Source organism: Hibiscus syriacus, unplaced genomic scaffold (genome assembly GCF_006381635.1).
Source record: "Hibiscus syriacus cultivar Baekdansim isolate YM2019G1 unplaced genomic scaffold, ASM638163v2 tig00110813_pilon, whole genome shotgun sequence".
NCBI lineage: Eukaryota > Viridiplantae > Streptophyta > Magnoliopsida > Malvales > Malvaceae > Hibiscus > Hibiscus syriacus.
Genome location: NW_024062871.1, coordinates 881838 through 908513, shown reverse-complemented (window position 1 = coordinate 908513; position 26676 = coordinate 881838). Strand labels below are relative to the sequence as shown.

The 26676-nt window shown below is 33.8% G+C and overlaps 2 protein-coding genes and 2 pseudogenes across 7 annotated transcripts; 2 read left to right on the top strand and 2 right to left on the bottom strand.

Moving 5' to 3' along the window:
* The first annotated feature begins 1266 nt into the window (after positions 1 to 1266).
* LOC120141799 lies at positions 1267 to 9652 on the top strand (annotated as a pseudogene).
* A 357-nt stretch (positions 9653 to 10009) lies between these two features.
* On the bottom strand, positions 10010 to 13836 carry LOC120141674 (peptidyl-prolyl cis-trans isomerase CYP40-like). Of its 6 annotated transcripts, none has more exons than XM_039156468.1 (8): positions 13228 to 13834; positions 11831 to 12331; positions 11511 to 11598; positions 11355 to 11407; positions 10991 to 11095; positions 10575 to 10650; positions 10320 to 10413; positions 10010 to 10205 (listed from the first exon to the last, which is right to left on the bottom strand). In XM_039156468.1, exons 1-7 carry the CDS (start codon positions 13396 to 13398, stop codon positions 10349 to 10351), a joined length of 1059 nt encoding a protein of 352 aa, XP_039012399.1. In that variant the 5' UTR covers positions 13399 to 13834; the 3' UTR covers positions 10010 to 10205; positions 10320 to 10348. The 6 variants fall into 6 exon arrangements, 3 of the variants coding, with proteins under 3 accessions (XP_039012399.1, XP_039012398.1, XP_039012400.1); XM_039156467.1 differs by having other exon boundaries at positions 10320 to 10357; positions 13228 to 13833; XR_005517790.1 differs by adding an exon at positions 11197 to 11248 and having other exon boundaries at positions 10152 to 10205; positions 10320 to 10650; positions 13228 to 13835.
* A 3015-nt stretch (positions 13837 to 16851) lies between these two features.
* On the bottom strand, positions 16852 to 18598 carry LOC120141741 (annotated as a pseudogene).
* Positions 18599 to 25480: 6882 nt separating this feature from the next.
* LOC120141743 (transcription factor MYB1-like) lies at positions 25481 to 26461 on the top strand. Its single transcript, XM_039156539.1, has 3 exons — positions 25481 to 25632; positions 25757 to 25886; positions 25971 to 26461. The coding sequence occupies exons 1-3, from the start codon at positions 25500 to 25502 to the stop codon at positions 26455 to 26457; spliced, it is 750 nt and encodes a 249-aa protein (XP_039012470.1). The 5' UTR covers positions 25481 to 25499; the 3' UTR covers positions 26458 to 26461.
* The last annotated feature ends 215 nt before the right edge of the window (positions 26462 to 26676 follow it).

Here is a 26676-nt window from a genome sequence, read left to right as displayed (position 1 = left end):
AAATATATCATTGAAGAAGAATAAGACTGAAATTCTTTAATTTCTACTTGCATCATCAAGTAATTTTTTAGGGGAAATGCTAAACCTTTATTGTTTATCTCTTCTCCCTCTTCTAGCTCTCATATCTTACTTGTCATAACCCATAGAACATATTATATACAGAGATTAACTCGTAAAACAATCAAATATGACATATACATACATGAGTTAGTAAGCCCCTAACTATCAATTCATCCACTAATCTTCACAGGTAGAGTTCCCCCGATTTCATTAACTGAAATTCTTTAATTTCTACTTGCATCATCAAGTAATTTTTTAGGGGAAATGCTAAACCTTTATTGTTTATCTCTTCTCCCTCTTCTAGCTCTCATATCTTACTTGTCATAACCCATAGAACATATTATACAGATTAACTCGTAAAACAATCAAATATGACATATACATACATGAGTTAGTAAGCCCCTAACTATCAATTCATCCACTAATCTTCACAGGTAGAGTTCCCCCGATTTCATTATCACATTATTTTTTTCAACAAACAATAATACATAATTGTATTACAGATTTAAACAGTAACACATAATCGTGTAATAGAAGTAGAGAATATTTTAATATATACTACATAATCAAAAACAATGCAAAATGTAGAATGTCATACAATTATATTCTAGAATGTAATAGTGTTATCTGACTATCCATATGACACTCGCATAAGTTCCTATAACGCTTACGAGCATCGTAATGATCAACTGCAATGTTCAGTGGTTTTAAATTAACCCAAAAGCAGGTTGAGAGAGGAAACAAACATGATAACAGGTTTCCTTTTACTTAAATATAAAGCTTAAATAAACACAACTAGCTAAAGCAAATTAAATAACTAATTAAGCAAAAGCGACTATCCATGTGAAGTAGGTAAAAATCACCCGAGTGAAATGATAACTACAAAAAAATATGAGAACCAATTATTAATACCTCTTGAATTGATTATTGCTCTCCAATTTGCGTAAAATATTATTATTTAACTTTTATTCCCTTGTCTATCATACTCATATTGAATTCTGAATATTCGGTGTATTTAGTTAACATTCACTTTGGATTTTGGATGACATATATATTATTAGTTATAGATGGACCTCGTTCTGCCTAATATTCTCAGTGTTTGTTTGCCATAAATATACAGTTTCAGTGCTTCATAGTTTATACATTTAAGAATCTAATATCGTTCTCAATAACTGTGAAACTTTAAGCAGCTATAGAATCAAAATTATGGGCAACATTGTTGCGAAAAGAAAGATGGTAACAGTGCTGAGCATTGATGGAGGTGGCATTAGAGGCATAATTCCAGGCGTTCTTCTTGCATTCCTTGAATCCAAGCTTCAAAAATATATATGCTTATTGCCCTTCGTTTACCTTCATTATTAATCATCTGCAGGGTTTCAAATCGCGGTCGTAGTCGCGTTTTCGGTTATTTCGGATTTATCGTGATTGCGGCCGTTGCGGGAGCTATTACGGCCGTCGCGGGAGCTATTGCGGCCATCGCGGACGCTATTGCGGCCGTCGCAGGTAACTCGGACGGCGGCAAAACCGCTATATCACGGTCGAAATCACAGTCGCAGACCGTTTTTTAAAACTCTGATAATCTGTTAATATATTTTTTAGTTGAACTATTTATGTTTGATAAATGTGGTAGGAACTGGATGAACCAGATGCAAGAATTGCAGATTATTTCGACATCGTAGCAGGAACAAGCACAGGTGGGTTGATAGCCGCCATGCTTACATCTCCAAACAAGGACAACAGACGGCAACCTATCTACGAGGCGAAGGATATCGCCAAGTTCTATTTGGAGAACTGGCCCAAGATTTTCCCACAAGACAGGTTCTAATTACTGAAACATTTATTCTTCGAAAACTTGCCATTTTTTCTTTGTTTATGACTTCAAAATTGTTGAAATTTAGCAGTAAAAATGCATCGATAAGACCCCAGTACGATGGAAAGTACCTAAGTTTATTGATAAACCACTTAGTAGGAGACATTACTCTAAAACAGACATTAACTAATCTGGTTTTACCAACCTTCGACATCAAGCTTCTTCAGCCAGCGATATTCTCCACCAACGACGTAAGAATTATTGTGTTATTTTTGTAATAACTCTCATTTTACTATCAAAATAATTCTGATTTTTTAAATAGAAAGGAAAAGGTAGTATAGAAGAGCATGATTGATTCACAGGGACTATGATGTTTTTGATTTAGTAAATTTGTTTCTTGATTTTATGAGGAGAAAATTCTAGGTAAAGTTAAAAAGATTTAATAAAATAAAATAGATAATAATAAATAAAAGGTAAAATATTAAAATAATAAATAATAGTAGTAAAGTAAAAAAGGAGTTTTTAAAATAAAAGATAAGAATTAAATAAAAGAAATAATGAAATAAATAATTTAAAGAGATAGGGATAAATAAAACTTATAGTGAAAGCAGCCTCAGACTTCAGCTTTGCCTCAAATTCTTCGAATTTCGAAACATATTTTTACTTTAAGATTCACGTCGACTTACAAGGACAATTCTTCGTTGCCAACTCGGATTATGTCGTTTCAACAATAACTGATTCCGATATCAATTTACTCTTAACAAACAATTTTGTTAAGTGTGTTCTCGGGAAGTTGAATATTCTTCAACAAGCAAATCCTTCTTCAAACGTTAACCATAACAATATCTGGACCAATGTCGAAATCGTTTTGATATGAAAAGTAATCTCGGAAAACAGATAGGGAAATCCGAAGCGATTTAAGTACCTTACAATTCTCACGTTTGGAATTGAGCCTTCACTTTAGTCTTCGGCTTGAAAAAAACTAACTAAGCATGACCAATGTCATACTTAGCATAATTGAAAACGAAATTGTAAAAGAAAAAAGAGTATACGAAAACTAGAGAGAGAAAAAAGATTTAATTCTCAGAAGCGAGAGATATATTTCTAGGCTTACCCTTAGAGGGTATTTATAGCCTTCAAATTCCTAAAAACAAGCTAAAACATCTTAAATCTTAATTAAAACACTTAAAATTATTTAAACTAAAATACACAAAACAAATATAAAATATAAAAATAATATCCTAAAACTTAATTAAAATACTAAAACTTATTTAAACTAAAATACCTAAAACAAAGATAAAATATAATATTTAAAATATTATCATAAAACTTGAGTTTAATTCAAATCCGAATTCTAGAAACTTGCGGGCAATTCATTCGTTCTTCTAAAAACGCTGATTGGATCTTCTAGAAGGTGTTGACGTCATCGCCTCGTCTGATGTTTCATGCCTGAATTCGTGCCCACTAGTTCAGCTTCGATTTCGAAAATAAAAAAAAACTACAGAATTCCGTCATTTTAGTGCAATTTCCAAAATCTAACGTCCTATACAGAAAATGAATGAAAACGAACAATTAAGCCACAAAAACCAATAATTAAGGAGTAATTTAAAAGCAAAATGTTAACTAAATTAATCACTTTATCATTCTGTTATTGTTTTTATTTATTAATTAAATCAAACTTTTCATTTAGGTCGAGGTAAATGAAAAGTTATTTAAAATTGACCTAAAATGACAAGATCAAAATTACCAAAGGTTGCACAGCGGATAAATCTGTCAAACTATTGGATATTGAAACACAATGGAAAAACCGAATAAAAAACAATAAAGGAGAGAACACACCAAATTTACGAGGTTCGACGAGAATATCGTCTACTCCTCGAGCACCACACCGGATGATAACTTCACTATATTGCCTATATTACAACAAATGGAATTCTTTAGAATTCCCAAAGTGAGAGAATGAAGAATACAAGAGGAAGAGAGAACTTGTTTTTGTGATGATTTCTAATGAAATATTTAGGCCTATTTATAGTTGAGTTTTAAGGACTAAACTTATAAATAACCTAATATTTTATGGATCAAACATGAAAAATAAGTTGGCCAACTACCAAAGAATTTTCCAATGTGTACAAGTTAGCCACCAAATATGATATTCCCACGTTCAAAGTTTGGCCACCAACCAAGATGAAATTTCCAATAAGTTTGCCACCAACCAAGATGAAATTTCCAACTTGCCAACTTAATTTCAAACCAAATCTAACAAATCTCCACCTTGGCTTGAAATTACCAAGCCTACTCAACTTCTTCAACTCCCCAAATTTGTAGTGCCTCTAATTGCTCTCACAAGCGCCACACACCCGAAGGTGTTCATACTTTTAGGATGTTAATCAAGTTCAAACAATGATTGAACTTGATTATTGTTACCACCTTGGTCATCATATCTGTAGGATTTTCTGATGTCGCAATTTTCTGAAGTAGAATCTTTCATTCTTCAAAGATCTCCCGCACAAAGTAATACCTCACGCCGATATGCTTAGTCCTTGAATGGTAGACTTGATTTTTTGCTAAGTGAATAGCGCTCTGACTGTCACAATAGAGACTAATGTGACTTTGAACAACTCTCAAGTCTTTCATCAACCCGTTAAGCCAAATTGCTTCATTTACATCCTCTGAAACTGACATGTATTCTGCCTCTGTAGTAGACAAGGCCACCGTAGATTGCAATGTAGACTTCCAACTTACTTGGGCTTTAGCAAGAGTAAACAAATACCCAGTAGTTGATCGACGCTTATCCAAATCACCAGCATAATCGGAATCAGTATATCCAACCACACACTGACCAAGTGCTTCATCCTGTTTAAAAACTAAACCAACATCCACAGTTTGTTGGAGATATCGTAGAATCCATTTCACAGCTTGCCAATGTCCTTCTCCAGGATCATGCATGTACCTGCTCACAACTCCAACTGCTTGTGAAATGTCAGGACGCGTACACACCATTGCATACATCAAGCTCCCAACTGCATTAGCATATGGAACTTTTGACATATACTCTCGTTCTTCGTTAGTTTTAGGAGATAATTGAGAACTAAGTTTCAAATGAGAAGTCAGTGGGATACTTACATGTTTGGTATTTTCATTCATGCCAAAACATTGTAATATCTTTCTCAAATACTGCTTCTGTGTTAAACAAAGCTTCCCTCTCTGTCTATCTCTGCTTATCTCCATACCAAGAATCTTCTTGGCCTCACCTAGATCTTTCGTCTCAAACTCTTGATTCAACTGAGCCGTTAATTTGTCTATCTCCTTTTGACTCTTCGAAGCGATCAACATATCGTCAACATACAAGAGAAGATAAATGAAAGATTTATCTTTGAGCTTTTGTAAATACACACAATGATCATATTTGCTTCTAGTGTATTTTTGCCTCCTCGTAAAGCTATCAAATCGCTTGTACCACTTCCTTGAAGATTGCTTCAATCCATATAGTGATTTGTTCAGCTTACAAACTCATTTCTCATAACCACCATCTTTGTATCCTTCTAGTTGAGTCATATAGATCTCCTCTTCTAAATCACCGTGCAAGAAAGTCGTCTTTACATCAAGTTGAGCTAACTCCAAATTCAACTGTGCTACCAAGGCCAACAATATTCTAATGGAGGAATGCTTCACAACAGGGGAAAATATTTCATTGTAGTTGATTCCCTCCTTTTGAGAGTAGCCTTTAGCTACCAACCGTACCTTGTAGCGAACATCTTTCTTTGCAAATACCCACTTGCATCCAATTACTCTTTTACCTTTCGATAATTGAGCCAGTTTCCAAGTGTTGTTCTTTTGGAGAGATTGCATTTCTTTATCCGTGGCAGTTTTCCATGGCAGTTTTCCACTTATCATTTTCCAAGCTATGTATTGCTTCTTTGTAAGTGATAGGAATATCATCATCAACAGCTGGAAGAGCATAGGCTACCATATCAACAAATCAAACAGGTCTACGAATTTCTCTTCTTGGCCTTGTAACTGCAAGTGGTTCTGGTGTCTCCAATGGTTCTTGGGTTTGAACCTCTTCATCTTCTGATTCTTCTATTGGAGTTGAAGAATCAACTGCATCAACTTCTGGGATCATCGTCTGCTGAAACTCCACCTATTTTGGAGTATGCTCCACCTGTTTTGGAGCATGCTCCACCTACTGTGGAGTATTACTTGTCTGTACAGCTTCATTTGTTACCTTCTTTACTAGGGCAGATTTATCAAAGATAACATCTCTGCTACAAATTATCTTCTTGGTGTCTAAACACCAAAGGTCACTTCACTCCATAGGTGATTCCCATAAAGAGAGCCTTCTTTGCTCTCGGATCAAGCTTGGATTCCATCACATGATAACAAGCAGTGGATCCAAATACATGTAAGGAATCATAATCAGTAGCAGGCTTTCCAGACCATACCTCCAATAGTGTTTTTCCTCCTATCGCTGATGACGGCAGACAATTGATGAGATGGCCAGCATATGTCACAACCTTAGCCCAAAATGCCTTGTCTAGCCCAGCATTAGACAACATACATCGAACTTTCTCCAATAATGTTTGATTCATACGCTCTGCCACCTCATTCTGTTGTGGTGTATTTCTAACAGTGAAGTGTCAAACAATACCATACTCATGGAAAACGTCAAAGAATGTGTCACTTTTATATTTCCCTCCATTGTCCGTCCTAAGACGTTTGATCTTTCTACCAGTCTGGTTCTCGATCATATTTTTCCATTTCAGGAAAATTCGAAGCACTTCATCTTTAGACTTCATCGGATACACCCAAACTCTTCTGGAAAAGTCATCTACAAAAGTTACAAAATAATGATTTCCTCCCAAAGACGATGTCTTTGAAGGACCCCATACATCTGAGTGAATATAATCCACAATGTCTTTTGTATTATGTATAGTGGTGCCAAACTTCACTCTCTTCTGCTTTCCCAAAACACAATGCTCGCAAAAGTTCAATTTGCAAACCTTTTCACCTTTCAACAATCCTTTCTTTGCCAGAATTTGCAAGGATTTTTCTCCAGCATGTCCCAACCGCATATGCCACAGTTGGGTTGCGTCCAAATCATCACCTCCGGAAGCTGCTGCAACTGCTCCAATAATTGTACTACCTTGATAGTAATACAAATTATTTTTCCTGATGCCCTTCATTATCACAAGTGCGCCATATGTGACTTTTAAAACTCCATCTCTCATAGTGACTACTGAGCCTTTGGATTCCAAGGCTCCCAACGAGATGAGATTTTTCTTCAAACTGGGCACGTATCGGACATCCGTCAGAACTCTGGTTGATCCATCTTGATTCTTCAATCGAATTGAACATATCCCAACAGTTTTACAGGCATTGTCATTGCCCATATAAACAACTCTTGCATTTAGTTCTACTAAATCGGAGAACCACTCCCGATTAGGGGACATATGATAGGTGCAACCCGAATCTAATATCCATTCATCTTAATGGAATTTTGTTGATGAAGCAACCAATTATATGCCAGAGTCATTTGCATCATGCTCTACAACACATGCATATGGAGAAGCTTTTCCTTTCTTCTTCAGCTTCGGACAATCTTTCTTCCAATGTCTTTTCTCATGACAAAAGGCACATTCATCTTTTCTCAATCTGGACTTCGACTTTGATCTCCCTCTCCACTTTAGCTTTTGATTTTTTGAGCGACCTCTTGTCACCATAGCCTCCGCTGCTTCGTACTTACTCTCCTTCTTGGTTTTCTTCCTGAGCTCATAACTATACAAAGCAGCAGTTACATCTTTAAGGGTAACATTATCCTTACCATGAAGTAGCGTTGTCTCAAGGTACTCAAATTCATCTGGAAGAGATGACAACAACATCAAGGTCAAATCTTCATCTTTGAAGGTTTCATCCATGCCCAATAAGTCTGCCACTAGCTCATTGAACGCAGTGATGTGTTCATTCATACTGGTGTCTGGTTGATAATCAAATCTGAACAATCTTTTCTTCATGTGGAGACGATTCTGAGAGCTTTTCTTTAGGAATTTTTCCTCCAATATTTTCCACATCTTACTTGCAGAAGTCTCGTTCTTGTAGCCATACTTCTGCTCCCTGGAAAGATAAGATCGAATCATGCTGCACGCCAAACGATTGATTATTCCCTCATTCTTTCTCCTCCATATATTCGGGCTTTTCTTCCTCAATGGCGATGTCTAGACCTTGTTGGAATAAAGTGTCTAACACATCGCCTTGCCACATGCCAAAATGACCGGATCCATCGAACAACTCCACCGAGAAATTTGCATTTGACATCATCCTCCTCACCGGTCCGGATGAAGAGCTTGATGTCTCAACTGATCCGTATTTTGGCATTTTAATTCTAACGAACAATATTCAATAGCACGAACTGTATCTTTTCAACAATGGAACCACCAGGATAACCTCAACCGAAGCTCTGATACCAATTGTTGGGGAAATCGGGTTATTTCCTACACGAACGTAGTATCAAAATTGACCTAAAATATCAAGATCAAAACCACCAAAGATTGCACAACGGATAAATCAGTCAAACTATTGGATATTGAAACACAATGGAAAAACCGAATAAAAATCAATAAAGGAGAGAACACACCAAATTTACTATGTTCGACGATAATATCGTCTACTCCTCGGGCATCACACCGGATGATAACTTCACTATATTGCCAATATTATAACAAATGAAATTCTTTAGAATTCCCAAAGTGGGAGAATGAAGAATACAAGAGGATGAGAGAACTTGTTTTTTGGATGATTTCTAATGAAATACTTAGGTCTATTTATAGTTGAGTTTTAAGGACTAAACTTATAAATAACCTAATATTTTAAGGATCAAACATGAAAAATAAGTTGGCCACCTACCAAAGAATTTTCCAATGTGTACAAGTTAGCCACCAAATATGAAATTCTCATGTTCAAAGTTTGACCACCAACCAAGATGAAATTCCAACTTGCCAACTTAATTTCAAGCCAAATCTAACACGCTGCACCGACACTTTTACCCGCACATCACTTTGAAACAAAGAGTTCTGATGGCAAAATCCTAGCTTTGATCTCATCGACAGCGGAGTTGCTGCAAACAACCCTGTGATAATCAAACCAGGCTAGCTCAAAGATTGTTATTAGCCAACAAAATATCGGATAACTAACGAGCATTTTTAATGTGAAATATATGTGTAGACGATGGTAGCTATTAACCATCTTTGGACAGAAGTTTGAAGCGAAATGCGAAGCTTAAAGATATCAACCTGATGGAAAGCAAGAGGATGCTTGTGCTTTCACTTGGCACTGGACTGCCTCCATGGACGCACCAAAGTATGATGCAGTTCAAGCCAATAATTGGAACATGATGGATTGTATCTTCCACAATAGAAACACTCCACTTCTTGATTTTTGTTGGCAAGCAAGCTCTGATATGGTCGATTTTCATGTATCCGCTCTTTTTCAAAGCAGCAGCTGCATAGAAAATTATATCCGCATTCAAGTATGATTTGATAGATTCGTTGAGAAATTCATTATATTGAGATCGTTTCATTCTTTAATCATATCCATATTATCAATTGTGTTCAGAATTTACAGAAGCTTTTGGAGATTGGAAACAAGCTCCTGAAGAAACGAGTTTCAAAGCTGAACTACGATACCGGCCAACTAGAGGAGGATGAGGGAGGGCCTATAAATGAAGAAGCCCTGCCCAAATTTGCCAGGAAACTCCATGAACAGCGAAAACATCGTCAAGGGGCCTAGGTGCTTGAAAGAAAATTGAAATTTTCCTTTGATAAACTTTTATCTCTGAATAAACTTGGGAGTTAGCTTTTTTCTGTGAATTAATTGAGATCCTGGGGGTTTCTTGTGAGGGATTATAGCAATATTACTCCCAATAGTGATTTATTGTTGGATATTTGAACATGTTTGATATGAGCATGTTTTTTTTTTTTTTTTTTTGCATACACTAAAGGCTGCAACAACATACACATCATACGATCAAAAGATAGAAACTTTTGTGCAGGAATCCATTAAAAACAATTGCACCTTATTTTTTTCCCCTAATACGGCCAGTTACTGGAACAACTCAAAAGACGAGGATACATGACAATGTAGAGAAAAAAAGTAACAAAATCGATCCTTCAAGTACAGGTTGTCTACATATCAAACTATAATTTACTAGAAAGTGAAAACTTAGATAATCAGAAAAGCAAATATAAAGGTAGTTCATAGTTGTTGTACCATAATTTTGGCTAAAGATCTACTGAAACATTCTAGAGTACGCCTTTTTCTCCTGGTCTCGTCTAGCAGCGATCTGCAGTAATTTTACGAATTCAGTTACCTCCAGGGATGAATTTAAAGGGAAGTGCAGGAAAGAGAGCATTATATATTTAACATCTTTTAATAAAAGAATAGATGATGAATCAACCTTCTTCCTCGCAGCTGCAAGTTCTTTCTTTATTCCGCCTGTAGGGAAGAAAACGCGGTGTAGATGAATGAGTACCAAGGACAATGCAAATAATCTAGGTTAACAATTATTCAACATTTAAGTTCCACACATTTCTATATGCAAATTAAATCGATGACTCAAAGCCTAAAAATCCCCTTTTAACCTCAAAAGAATAAAAGGGGAGGAAGAAAATGGAAGATTGTTTTCAAGGAGAGGAGAAAATATTGCACTAACCATCTTTTGGCTCCAAGTCCAATGCCTTTTTAAAGCTTTCTACTGCAGCATCAATGTCATTAAGTGCCATGTATGCCTGAAATCAGTTAAAAATCAAAGCACTTACAAAAGACATCCAATGTAAAACTACAATTCACCCATTTAAGAGTCTGAACAATTTGCATTTCAATACAAACACATAGCATGCATGCATCTTAGCCTAAGAATAAGAAACCAGACCTAACTGACAGAAACACACACAAATTCTGAAATTTTCAGTATATTTTAATATAAACATGCAAGGTTCAACCTTCAAATCAACTAGTAAAGTTCACGGGAACTACAAAATACGTGAGCTTGGGAAAGTTCCTATATAGTCAACCAAGAAAAAGAAATGGGGAACTTGGCTTTGTATATCAGAGATTGTTAGTTTTGACCTGGCCTTGGCGAAAGAAAGCTTTCACATTATCTTCTCCAACTCGAATTGCAAAGTCTGTGTCCAGCAATGCTCCTTTTAGATCGCCTAGTTTCAACTTGCAGGCCTAAAGCAGACAATAAAGACATACGAAAGGAAACGAACATCAATTTCGGGTAAACAATATGCAAAAGCGACGACAAGTAATGAAGTAGAGAAACTCCTTACTATCACATACTGCCAAACCAACCATTATAAAGCTGATTCCATTAATGAGAATCTAGAATAGGAGAAAGAAGATGGGAATGATCTAAATTTTCCATTCTAGATGCCTAAACATTTGAACCATAGATCACATAACATTTTAAAGGAATTCAAAATCTTACAGAACTGTTTGTAAATATCTGAGATTTGGTCTTCTGCAAAGATGAGCTCTTCGCTGCTCAATGAGAAATTAAAGAGGAAGAAAAAGGTTATCAGAAAAACAAAGGATTCATAGCAATAATATCACGATCATAAAAGAAAGTAACTAAGCTATGCACCTTCATCGATGCCCTCTTTCTCCCAACATACATCCAAGTAGCGCAAAGCCTTCCAATATTTTCTGAGAGCAACTTTATAGTCTTGTTTCTGTAGGACGGGACAGCTAGGAATATCAACTGAGTTGCACTTTAGCAGTAAATCAAACTTCCAAACAACAGATAATGATAATCAAAGGAATGCTGCATAGTTAGGCATTCATAATTCAAAGAAGTAGAAATTTTAATCATTCATTAATAGAGAATATGACATGTGCAATCCACAAAAAGGGAAAAGAAGGTGCAAATTATACCACAAATGACATTATAATGATATCAAATACCTTGTATTGCTCATTTCCAACTGCTTTGATCGAGTCCACTGCCTCCATCCACCAAGAAATTTCATCAGGCTTTTTGTCAAGGTCAGCCGGCCAATCAGGATAAATATCACCATCCTTAAAAAAGTTTGATATTCCATCATCTGCCCCTTCGGGAATTTCTCCACAATCTGCAATTATAACCTCTTGAGTGGGGTAATCACCATCCTTGGTAGCAACATGCTCAATCGAACGAACAACCCCCATTCCCTTTATAACTTTCCCAAAAACCACATGTTTTCCATCAAGATGCGGTGTTCGGTTAGTTGTAATAAAGAATTGAGATCCATTAGTATTAGGCCCCATATTAGCCATTGATAACATTCCTTTTCTTTCATGTTTTAACTCAAAATTTTCATCTTCAAATTTCAAGTCATAAATGGATTCTCCTCCAGTTCCATCACCAGCTGATATATCCCCACCTTGTATCATAAAACCTCTGATAATCCGATGAAATCGCATACCCTGTAAATTAACATTGTTTACATTTTTTTTTAAAAAAAAGCACTACACTGTTTCTGAAAAAAAAAGGCGATTTGGAAGTGCATAGTCATATCCAAGTGGTTAATGTCTAAATTGTAGAATTTAAAGAAAACTCATACATCTCGTAAAAAATGTCAAATTCTAAGGCGATCTGCGCCATGCTTGTGTGCTTATAAACTTAGGACCCCTAAAAATCGATCACACAAATGTAAAGGCAAGGTGGGGAGCAACACTAATTTCCTTTAAGAAATGAAATGAGGACTAAAAGCATGTAAACCGAGTGCATCCAACCATTCAACCCAAGTGAAATTTCTTACAATCAAGAAACCATCTGAATCATACCATAATTTGTTTGTTTTATTCTCAAATTTTGCATATTATGTTTACATGCAGTAACATTAGAAGCAAACTGCTTTGAACTATATATATTTATAAATCTTGATGCATACTGTTGCATCATTTTATCCCTTGTACATCAATTCTAAGCTAAAAGTCCTGAAGTTGGAGCCTATAAATATTCTAGCATTTCACTCCTAAATTAATTGTATTTTATATCATATGAATTATCACATAATACACAAAGTGCAAAGAAAAAAATGTAAGCTCTAACAATCAATCATTTATCTTAAGATCTGAGACTGCTTGTCAGTTAAATTTCATAACAGAAACGCAAAGGAAAAGGGGGCTTTACTTTACTCAAAGCAAACACCCTACCCTCCCCCAACTTTACCACCCACTAAACTCAAATCAAAGAATGCAAACACTTTTCGACAATCCAGGAAGAAAGAAAAGGAATAAACGTTAAACGAAACGTAGTCTCATGCATTTTCATATAAATGTTAATGTTGTTTAAAAGAAAGAGAGAAAAAGGTAAGAACCTTGTAATGCAGAGAAACACCAGTGTTGGGTCCAACGCCTTTCTCACCGGTGCACAAAGCCCTGAAATTTTCAGCAGTTTTGGGCACAACATCCTTATACAACTCTATTACTATCCTCCCTTCGAATTCTCCTCCTATACTTATGTCCATATAACATCTTGGGTTCACCATTTCCCCCCACTTCTATCTCTAGAAACTCTTTACTTCAACAACAAAAAATAAGAATAACCCAAAACAACCTTAATCCTACTTTTTCTTGTTTATTTAAGAAGAAGTGAGAGCTCCAAAAGAGGGGAAAAAAGATAAAAGAAGAAAAAAAGGGTCTTTCTGGCTTTGCCTGTTCGTTTGCCGTGTTGGTTTGTTTTGGCTGGCTGAAAGTGCTGACCCCACGGTACTGCAGCTGATCCTGCTACTGGTAGGTGCATTTAGGGTTGTCTGTTCAGTGACGGTACGTTTTAGCTGTTTCTGTTTTAAGGGTGGAGAGTGTGGCAATGTGTGGCTCGGTGGATGCTATGTTTTAGGTTTAGAACCGTCGGATAACTGTCTAGGGACCTTACATGACACAGATTTTGAGGTTAAAGAGAGGATGAGGGAGCTGTCCAAAATGACAGGATTTGGTTTGGCTTTGGAGCCGTACAATATCTCTTCTGATGGTACACCAGTACACTATCAGATCAGAGCCCGCCTGTCATTTGATTTTATACCGAGCGTATTTCATAATTCAGATGTCTCACATAAGTTACTCTCAACTTGATGTTAAAACAATCTATCATATCTCCTCTTATCTTATTACATATAGAAAAAAAAGATCAGCTAATTTATATTTGATGAAATCTGATAATAATGTTAGATAAAATTATCATCTTCTGTGTTAAATCATGACTAATTTTTAATTTTAAGAAATTATTATCAGTTATTGATAATTTTATAAAAATCATCATTATCACTTTAAAAGTTCAAGTCAATTTATTTTAGTGGTATGTCACTTACTTTAAAACTTTGGTTTTCTCCCCATTTTACGTGACAAATTGTTTCGAAACCTTGAAATCAATACCAGAGCAAGAGTTGATACATAAGTCAAATTCCATGAGAGCTTATTCCTCAACTCGTATAAAATTCACACCTTCCATTATCGACGAGGCAGGTTGTTTATTTTCTCATATTTTAGGGCATATGATTCAATGGTTGAACATAAATTTTGACGAACGGAACAGAGTAATTATGATGTTTGTTGGCTTGGTGGAAGTTAAAGATAAGGTAGTTGTAAAACTCTATCTACTGGAATATCATTTTCCACAAGCCATTCATTCCAAGACCAAAATTTACTCCGATCAGTAAATACTTTTGTATATTTCTAAAAGAAATTTTTCAAGAAACTGAACCAAGGTTTACAAGAAATTGAGCTACACTTCATGTGTAACCATGCTCCAAGTGAAGGATGATTACAATACTTGAATTCGATGAGTTTTGACTTGATCTTATAAAAATATTTTGTAAGAATCAAGTTTTAACGATTTTTATGAATGAGAGATTCAGAGTTGTCTTGTGCATGTGTTAGACTCCACCACCAGTCTATCATATTGGGCCAAGTCGGATAGAGATAGTTTTTAGTTTTTTACCATAAAATTTAAGATAATTTTAAGGTAAATTTTATGGTGAGTAGAACACGAGTAAACGCTAGGTCGAGTTGGAGTAGATGGAAGACTTTACATTTGAGATTTGGGTCAGGTAGCCAAAAAAAATAAACACAACAACCACCTACCCCACCATGTGTATATCTATCCCCACTCCAAGTATACAATTACTTGCTTCAAATGAAAAATAATATATCAAACAAACACAAACTAACCTAATATTCCCCAAACAAGGCAGTCCAGCAAAAAGGATAATTTCATACAGGTGAGGGCGACGCTGGAACGAGCTGGTTTTGTAACATCCTTTACCAAGTTTAATAATCTTATACAGTCAAGAGACGTTATGTTTTGAAATTAAAATAAAATAAAAATAAATTTAAATTTATTTATCAATTGAGAATATTTATGAATCAACTGTAATAATCATACAACAAGCAAGGAGAGAGAGAACTTAAAATATGGTCACCAAACCACAAAAAGAATAATATGTCAACTAGAGACCAAATTATAAATTTTCATAAGTTCGGAGACTAATTTGTAATTTGGCAAATTAAAAATATGCTAGGTCATTTAGTTGAACGGGACATCTTAGGTCCCTCATATGTACAACTCTCTATTAGATAGATAAGGTTATCTTTCTTCTCCATTCGAAAATATATATTTGCTAGGGCATAATTAAAATAATAATAAAAGTACAATAGCACCCATGTTATTTGAACCACCTTTAAAATTCGAAGTGCTCAATTAAAAGTTAAATGTTGTAGGCAGAGATCTTTAAAATATAGGGCAAAACTATAATTTTCAGAATTCCTTTAAGGCATTGATACCCATTGAATCAAAATGTAAATTTGATTCTTTTATAAGGATTTAGAACGATGTATTAATATAAAATGTATGTTGTCATCCTACTTAATAACCGATGATTAAAAGGAGAATAATATTATAATAATATTTCTTAATTTTTGACAATTTTCACATCTTATGTAGATATAATTGTTTGAACTTAAAATTTTAAGGAAGAAACACCACCACTAGTGAATTCATCAAATTAAAAAAATTTAATGAATGGAATCATTACTTGAGACCAGGGCGTTCCTCTTCTCCTTTAAATCATCCAATGGCCAATTTTCTAGCAAATTCTGTACATTTCTTAAGACCAGGGCATTCCTCTTCTCCTTTAAAAACAACAGGCACATCAACCTTCAACTCAGCTCCTTCATCAGATATCAGCCCAAACGAACACCATATTCAAGATCTTTCCAGTCTCATCGTCCCAGTGAATCTATAAAACAACCCAAAAAAAAGAAATTTTGAAGTTCAGTACAATCAAAGCTAATACACCCCGAAAAGTTAAAAGAAAAAAAAAACTTGCCTTGATGTGTAAAACTTTCCGGGATTCAAGGTCGATGACCGGGAACTGGCACCCATATGGACCACCTTTTACAGGTCGCGCCACAAGTCCACAACATTTAGGTTATTCTTTCTACGACGTAGGATGGAAATGGCGAGGGAAATTACGGCAATGAGCTGACTATTGTAACGGGTTTAAAGGATTTGGGCCGTGGCCGCGGTGAAAGCGATTTATCTGTCTTTTGCTTCAAATTTGTACATTTTTTTTTCTTCTAAATAGATAATCTAAACAATGTAAATCATTTATATGAGATGCGATGTTTTGACTACCTCATCCCTATCTCAAAGCACACATCAAATCTGTTTTGACGTTTGCTTTAGAGTAGTTCATGCCAGTCTTTTCACTTAATGGCGACGAAACAAGAAAATATGTACATCAAATCTTATAGAATATGGAAATTTTATGGGTGCTTGAGTTGGGTCTCCATTATTGAATACAAAAATCATGAAGTGAAATCCCCACTAATATCCAAATCTATCAACAATTTCCGAAAGCAATGATTGCAAACGAAGTCTATTAGGGTTGTTGAGAATGTTGGAGAAACCCAAATTTCAAGTACATTAGTTGTCATCAAGTCTTAACACAAATGAAAGAACTCTGTAGAAGATTGTTATTTTGGTTCATACAAATCCAACATTCATATCAGGAACTTGACCAATAGAGAAACTAACAGTTCATGGTATCTGCAAAAATATCTTTAAAATTCTCCCAAGTCACTGTAATTATGATCCGTTTCCCCATGTTATTGCAAAATTCATGGGAACAAGTTATCTGACTATACATCAAATATGGCCGTCTGATTTATCATCTTCTTCTGTGATGATGTCGCCTCCGGTGGTACTCGACGGGCCTTTAGCACGAGTGCCGGCAAGGAGGGGACCCTGTGGGGAACCAGACTGTGAAATGTTTTCTTTCATGTATTTATTATTGCACTGATTTTGAGCTGAATCTATAGGCTGTTTCCTTGACCAGTTGAAGAAGCCGGAAGCTTTCGGAAGTGAAGTCTGTATTTCTGCACATAACACCACATTCGTTGCACGAATTCAGTAAAACATAAAGAAGGTAACAAAACTACAATATGTTTGGATTTCATATGAAAATTGAACATTAACCTGTAAACGGCTTTTCACTTCATCATTGGTGAGACCCTCAACTTGCATCAGCTCTCTAATCTGTTTAGGAGTTGCCACTGTGAAACATCAACATACAAACGTTCTATCAATTCAACTTGACAAACTTTACTTCCAAAACTAAGTACATGAATCCATCAAATTTGATAACTCTATTTGCAAAGGGGCCGAACCTTTTGAACCTCCAAGTTATTGAAGAGCATCAACAAATAGTCTATGAAGCTCAGGTGACCAGCAGCGCCTTTGTTTCCTAGAATTCTACATATGCTGCAGCTGCTCATGTTGTTGATGCTTGGTCTGAAACTTAATTTGATTTTGGTCTGAATACCAGGAAGGGCAAAAACCAATTCCACAGCTGTCATTGCTCTTCAAAATTGACTTACAAGAACCCAATTTAGAACTTGGAAACACGAGAGAAAGTCCTAAATTTTCCTTATCCACTCGTCCCTTAAATCTTTTGTCATTACAAAGTTCAATTGGGTTCTCACGCAGATCTTCTTCACTTCTCTGTTAAATTTATGCCCCTTAAAAGATTAGTAATACTGTCCCATAAAATAAGATTAAAATCAGACATCTAGTTATTTACCAAAAACAATCAGACGGCTAGCTTGGGAATTACCAGATTCAGTGCTGGAACTTTGTTTGATTTCTTGCTGTGATCAACGTTGTCGGAATCATAGTTCCAGAGTTGAACAGAACTCATCCAGTTTTTCTTGTCACCGCCATCTTTTTCCCTATCTACACTTTCATTTTCCTCAGAATTCCTCTTCAATGGCAACATCAACTCTTCTGTCACTGATACATCCTCCATTTCCTTACACCGTATTTCTTCCTCCTTCAATGTCTCAATCACTAAAACCCCATAAAAATAATCAAATTAAATCACATAAAGAAAAAGAAAAATCAAAATTAAACACGAAAATCTAAAAAAAATACCATCTTTCAAGAGAAGCATGGAAAGAGGAAGTTCTCGTTTAAAGGCATCGATTTTCTTCATCTCATCTTCCAATCTTTTAACAAAATCACTAATCTTCAATAATCTTTGAAACCCGTTTTTGATCTTTGAAACCTCTTTCAGAAACTCGGAAATGCTTCCTGGTACATAAGCTAAACTCAACTCCATTAGTTCACCTTTTTCCTTCCATATGGACATGGTAAAGAGATTCAAGATTCGCTGCCTGTTTCACAAACGTATCGTCCCGGATTTTAAAGTTATAAGGCTAAAACCTCGGTACAGTAACTCAGCGATGTTTGTAAAGAATCTTTTAGGTTCCGTAAAGCCGATGCGGCGAATTGTTTAAATAAACTTCTTAGTTAAAATAGATTTTATATTTTGTGCTTTTTTGGAAATTAAATTACTTTGTAGACGTTGTAAAAATTGACCATAAACAGCAGAAACATTAATAGGGTATATTTCGTCGAAAATATGTTGGAGAGGTATTTTCAGCCACTGTTTTGATAAAATAATTTGAAGTTTTACTTTTTTTTTTTTGAAGGTTTAGATTTACATTTTAAAAAATTTGAAGAATTTTATTTTATTTTTTAAAAAAATTGAAGTCAAATTAATGCCAAATTATATGAGACTTGAATTTAATGAAAAATATACAAAATTTTAAACTAGATCATATCTAAAAATTTTGAGGTGACTAAATTAAAATTTATAAAAATTAAGAGACTTTAAACTAATTTATAAAATTAAGAGACTTTAAACTAATTTTTAAGATTTCGTGCGTCATGACATTCACCTTTGAGTACTTGGGTCTTTTCAATATTGCAATGAGTATTTTAGTTATGGATGAGATAAGAATTATATTATAATTAGAATAAATTAAATTGAAAACGTCATTTTTTATAAGAAAAAATTATGTTTGGTAAGAGAATATGTCTCTGGATTTTTCTTTCCTTATAAGAAACGTAACTTAAACACCAATTGTACCCTTGCGTCTAGATTTTTGGTATTCATTATTTCTTTCTTTCTTATATAAAAAAATATCTTTGTTAATCTAATATTAATTGTGTTATGTGAACACAAACATAAAAATACGTATAATAATGATGGTTCGTTGACAAATTAGTCTTATTGTCACTCAATTGTGATTTATCTTTGATGATTACGAATATCAATTAATATCCAACTTGAGTATTTGAAGTATAAATAAATAAACAAGATAACCTAATAAGAGTCATGTGAAAAGAAGAACATTAAATTTAACCATGAGAAAGAAAAAGAAAATAAAATGTGTAATATAAGAATAAACAAGCAACGAGCTACAAGAATAAAGAAAAAATCATCCATCATTTTTATGCAAAAATAAAAAAGATTAATAAAGTAAAATAACATAAAATCAAGAGGGAAGAGAATGTAAAAAAGAAAAGGAAAAAAGAAATCAAGTATCATAGTATCAAGGTTGGTATCATCGTTAGTGATGAAAATATAAGAAAACTAGAAGAGAAGAGAAACAAGACAAGACAAAAAAAAACAGAGCACGTTAACGTTAATGAAATTTTAAAATGATTTTTTTAGATAAAAAAGTTATTTATAATTTTACAATTTAATTGATATAAATTTCAAAATATTTTACATTTAAATTTCCTACAATATTAAATTCTCATAAGTTATACCCCTTGAGTTTCGTAACCTAACACAATGTAAATCGTTTTTAACCAAACAAGTTATTTATAACATTAATTAAGCACGTGATTTGCCTCTAAAATTATACAAACTCTCGACTCAAATAAAATCCCACTAAAAAAGTTTAAGTGAAATCTCAAATATATATATATAAGCACTAAATATTAATTTTTAATAATATGAATAGAGATGGTCTCGATTAATCCTATTAAAAAGAATTATTTTAATATTTATATTACTTGTAAAAAAAGATTGTTTTTCTTAGAATTCACGAGCTATATTTATTGTTAAACCAAGGGCAACGTGAATTTATCCCTGACTGTATTTATTGTGAAAAATAAATAAATAAATAAATTTATGTTTGCCATTATTCCTAAAATTTTTAAAAGGTGGAGGTACTCGAATACAGTTACATATATTCATTTAATTTAATCTAAACTTTTAAAATCATCATTTTACTTTTTTTAATGTTTTTGTATCATATTTTAATATATATGCTAAATTATTATTTTATCTAAATGAGTCACATGTAATAAAAATATGACTCATTCGTACATACATATATATACGTGTCAATCTTTAATAAAATATAAATTAGGTAAAGTGTACAAATGGTCCCCGACTATAGAATAATTTTTTTGTCGAGTATCTCAATCATTAAAAGTTATAAAATGGGCACCCAACTATAGGATATTGTTTTGTTGAGTCTTTCGACTATGAAAAAGTTACAAAATGGTCACTCAACTATTCATATGTTCCAAACTCGTCTTTTTCCGTTTAGAATTTGATGTCCTTTTTAGCTAGACATTAACATGTTGATTAGGATAAAATGAAATCATATTTTAATGATGTCTAGTGGCAACGTCTTTGCTTTCAAGCATTGACTCGACTACATATTCAAGCATTAGTTCAATAACATAATATAAATGAAAAGTTGATCTACAAAATACAACTCAAAATATTCTAAGATCATATTTTATCATATCCAGTCAACAGGTTATCATCCAGCTCAAAAAACTACTAATTTTTTAACGGAAAATGACGAGTTTGGATATATGAATAGTCGGGTGACCATTTTATAACTTTTATCGTCCTGTACTGGAAGCTGGAATTACGACAATTACAGTAGTTTGGGATGCTATTAGTTTAAAGAAAGCTATTGTCCCCTAGGAGAAAATTGTCTGGTTTCCCATGCACATTCCTAAGCATAGTTTAATCTCTTAGATGGATTTGCTTGCTAGGCTTCCTACAAGAGAAAGACTCAACCGTATGGGACTAATCACTGACTGCAAATGTATTTGCTGTGACGATCCTTTGGAAACAAGGGATCATATATTTTTCTTCTCTGTCCTATGGCTACATCAATCTAGAAAAATGTTTTTTCCCTCTCGGGACTTCACTTCTACCCTTGTTCGTGGGACACTTTTTGTGCAAGGGCTTTCACTACTTGGAAAGGCAAATCAATGCTCACTCTAATTTTGAAGCTATCTTTTAATGCCACTATCTACTTACTGTGAGAAGAAAGAAACAAGCGAATGTTCCAAGGTAGATCCAATAATGCTCAAGAATTATTCCATGACATCAGAGATATAATTGGATTGCACTTAAGCATTAGGAAATTCAATAGCAATAATAATGTTAATATTACTCTTTCTAGGAATTGGAATTTAGGGTGATCTTTGTTTTTGTGTTGTTGATCACTGCTACTTTGCTCTGATTCTTTTGTATCTTGTTGCTGTACAGGCTGATTTTGGGTAATAAAATTTTAATTATCCAAAAAAAAATGCTTTACCTCATCTCTAGGATTGTTTTCAATCATATCCACCTTGGCAAAAATGTGTAGGCCATGAACCATCCACCTATGCTCATTGTCAAGGGTTATCAATGGATACAGAAATTCAAACTTTAAATTTGTTCATGACCGTCTCTTACAAATGACCCTGTAAATCAATTTAGCTAAGCTTTAGTTGAAAGTTTTAGTTTTTACTACTCTGTGTAATTAATCATAAGATATGAATTATGACTTCATTTCACCTAATAATTTTGTCAAAATCCTTATTTAGTGACTTCAGCTAGCTCCTTAGTCTCGAGCAGCAATGAACATCCGAATGAATTTAAAATGCATCTTTGGGGTTCCATAGATCCTATTTATGTTTAGGTGCATGAAAACCAACAATAAACTCATTTTGTCAAAAAAAACAATATTAACACAAAACCAATGAGAAGTTAAATTGCAAAGGAAAAAGAAAAGCAACTCCAAGTTATTAGGACTGAGCCATGTCTATACAGGAAACAACATGCTGGGACTTAAATTGGTTTCTAAAATGGGAGAAAATGCAATCTGAATTAAGGAAAAATAAGATTTTGCTTCTCCCATCAAATGTACAGTTGAGAAGATATAAATCAGACACTCGGTTTAGCATTTTGTATCCTGCTAAAGGAATGTAATGCAATGGTTGTTGAACGATGAACAATAGAATAGTGGTGTCTCCCAAACCTTGTCCCTTGTCGTGCATCAGAAAGGTAATTGATTATGAAAAAATATGCAAAAATCAGTTGCACCAAAATCAATTCCAATCTTTATTGATTCTGCCATTATACATTCTACCCCTGGCAACAGAAATAGAAGAAAATAAAACAAAAGTTCCATCCAGGTTCGGAAGATATTTAAGATGGATGTCATTCCCCCTAGGCAGAGTGCATTCATTAGTAATAATTGTCTGGGGATATCAAGAGTTAAGTCACCATCTTCACCAACGTTGCATCCATTTACATCATATTCTTCACATGGAACAGCGTTGATAATATGATTCATATTTCAGTGAATATGGTCACGGAGGAGTTAAATTTTCTTTTGCGTAAACTTAGGAGAACGTAACAGGTATTATATATAGGGTAGGTATAATATAATGAATTCCATTTTTGCAGTTTGCTTCTTGGGATCTGCCATGCATGTTCTTCCCCAGTAACCGATGCTTTCATGTTTATTTAACCGGTTCTTGTAGTGTATCTGCCTGGAAAAAACTTCCCCTTTATATTTAATTCCAAGCCGGACTTGCTAGTTCTGAAAGTCTAGCTCAAGAAACCATATGATATTGCAGAAAACAACCCCGCCTATATAAATATTACTATTAATTGATGAGGCGATTGATTTAGAGACTGAGGAAGATGAGTCTGATTATACAACAGTTGGAGGTGGGGAGCAGTGAAGCTGACTTGGGTGCTACTGAATCGGACGGCAGAGAAAGTTGAGAAAAGTTATTAGGAGTTGAAGCGGCAGATTAAGATGATGCAGTTGTAGAGGAGATGGCTTTTGATTTTAATGCCCGTAAGATCCAGAACAGAAACCAACTGTTACAGTGGGATTCGAATATCAATGATTACATTAAAGGTCAACAGTAAAACTACATCAAATAATTCTTCCTACTCACAGATTTTCTATCGATATATCTTTGTAAGTGGAGAACTCGATTCCTAATTAGGGACTGAGAGGCCATAGGACTGTTTATATGGCCACAGTCTACTAGCATATCCAGACTGGCTCTTATCTTTGGGCTTTTCTTTTTGCGACAAAGCTACAAACTAGGAAAAAAACACTTTCTTTTTTCCTGATAAAACATTAAATTTTAGTTGATGAAGCTCTACACTAGATATATATCAAATATATCTCTATAATTTATATACAAGATAATAAAATAATTTAAATTTTTATATATACTACATTTGTTGATGATTTAAATGAGATTGTGGGATTTAAATGAGAAAATCATATACAATGATTGTTAGAAATTTAGAAGGGAAAGAAAATAAAAGAGTTGAAAAAAATGATGGAAAGAGTAAGAGAACATCTTCTATTCTTCGGTCTTTTATCATGATTTATATACATATAGTTAATATTGGTGTAAATATTTAGGGTGATGATAATTATTTGTGGATTGTCAGGATAAATAAATTTGACTTTTATATAGTAAATTTAACTGTCATATAATATATTTAGCTAATAAATTATGTGGACATGATATGTTAATGATCATTGCAAGAACTAACAGAGGTTGGTTCAAGTTGTAAAATAACCAACATATGTTGGTTCAAGTGGTAAGCAACTTGATATCGCTTAAGTAAAGTCTCGAGTTTGAGTCATTGTGTATGTAGAAAATCCCTATTAGGAGACTCACCCACCAAAGTCAGATGTGCAACGCGAATCAGTCCGAATTAATCAAGGCAAAACCTTGAAACCGGTAGGGCAACAAAAAAATGATCACGTCAAGAAAATGTAATTAGTTGGAGGACTGCAATTTTTTTATAACTTTAAGATTTTATATATAAAAGAATAATAATAGAGATATAATTAATATTTTTTTAAAAATATAACATTTTTAAATATTAGTTTTAAGTCAACATCGATCCAAGAAATGCATTATTGTTTTTAAGAGTAGAATTAATCGTGTTCGTTAAGTTAAATTGACAAAGAAAGCCCAAAGTTTCTTGCCAAAAAGGAAATGTTTGTTTATTTTCCCCTCAGCATTCAGCGACCTATTGTCTTTTCATCTCCGCTAATATATAGGATTTATGTGTATATATATTTTTGTCAAACCTGTAAATGAAAATCTTTTATGTAAATATATAAATTTTATAAAAGTTGTTTTATTTAATTTTTTATTTATTTGAAATAAAACGATATTTATAAAATTAGCCGTCTGAAAATATTACATCCGAAATACAGATTGGAGATTCATAAGCATAAAACATAGTAGAGGGAATAGATAAAACAAACTGAACAAAATGGTCAGCCTCTATATTTGTCCAACGGCGGATTCCAACGATCCGAAAACCTTGGTTAACCAACTTCTAAAAATAATATAGAATAAAGCTTAAGAAGTGATATTAATGATAAAGGATAGTAATTATTCTTTAAGTGATCGAACAATATTATGTGTATGAGTTTATTATATATTTTATATATTTTCTTTGTATTTTCTATTAATAATTTATTTATATCCTTTTAGAATTTTAAAGTTAATCATCTCTTAATATTTTAGAAGTTTGTCCCCTAAAAATTTTAAATTATTATATATTTTAGGTATTTTCTTAGTATTTTATGTTAATAATCTATATCCATCCCTTAGAATTTTATAAGTTCATCTCATATTAAAATTTTAGAAGTTTGTCCTCCGAACATAAAATCTCGTGTCCATATCTGTGTAAAGCTAAGATCGATACTACGATGGTATATCGAGAATGATAGAAATAAAAAAGATATTAAATAATATTAATCATTAATAATAAAAAGGAATATTTTAATCATTTTTCATGAACTGATTAATTCATTAATTATGTAAATAAATATTCAATGAAATCAATTTTACACGGGAAGAAGTATATTTCTACTTGCGTGTATCTATATATATATGAATTGAGTAGAAGTAGGGGAAGAACATTGGTGGTAGAAAGGAGGAGGTGAAAAAATGGGGAGAAAACCATGCTGTGACAAAGAGGGAGTGAATAGAGGAGCATGGTCTTTGAAGGAAGATGAACTTTTAAGCAACTACATTCAACTCCATGGTGAAGGCAGATGGAAATCTCTTCCTCAAAAAGCTGGTACATATATCAATTAAAATTGCTTCTTTTCTTACTCTTTCTACTTCTTCCTACCATCTTCAGTTTATCATCTTTCTTGTTACTTTTACATCTGCTGGTTTTTATGGTTAATAAATAAATAAAGGTTTGAATCGCTGTGGGAAGAGCTGCCGGCTGCGTTGGATGAATTATTTGAGACCTGGCATTAAGAGAGGTAACATTTCTCCCGATGAAGAAGACCTTATCATTAGACTTCATCGTCTTCTCGGTAACAGGTAACTTCTCTTTTTAATTTACTTTTATTCTGGATATTAGCCTTTCTATTAAGTTATTCCAATATTTTCACTCTAATGTTGTAGGTGGTCTTTGATTGCCGGAAGACTTCCAGGACGAACAGACAACGAGATCAAGAATTACTGGAACACTTTTCTATCGAAAAAGTCGAATTCCCATGTCTCAAAGACATTCGAAAGTGAAGACAAGAAATCTCTGAGAAAATCAATGTCGAGTACTACTCGTAATGTAATTGTGCCAAAGGCCACTCGTTTCACTAAGGTCTTACTCTCGCTTGACGAAGATGATCACTTTAAGACCAGCCAATGCCCTCCTTCATCCACCCCAGTTGATACCAATGATGGGTCAACACCAGAATCTTCAAAGGAAAACGATGTTCTGGATATGCCTAATGCTTTTGATTACTTGGATTTCTCAGAGATTGGGACAGAGGGCATATTTGAGAACAACAACGTGCTTGAAAGTGATGATGTTGCACCATTGTTTGATATGGAGTTCCACAATCTGACATATTCATTGGAACTTGAAGATGATTGGACTAATTTATTGTAGACGATAAAAGAAGACAAAAAAATAAATCAATTTTCATTATGGATATCCCTTGCATTGTTACTTCGTTACATTAATGTAGCTGCTTGATTTCTCCTTGCTAGTGATTCATATTTTAGGTTTTTTTTTTTTTAAATTTAACTAGCATGATATTCTATGCAAATTAATTACCATGAAAGTTATTTTTGTTTCTTATATGTAATTAATCATTAAATATGATTA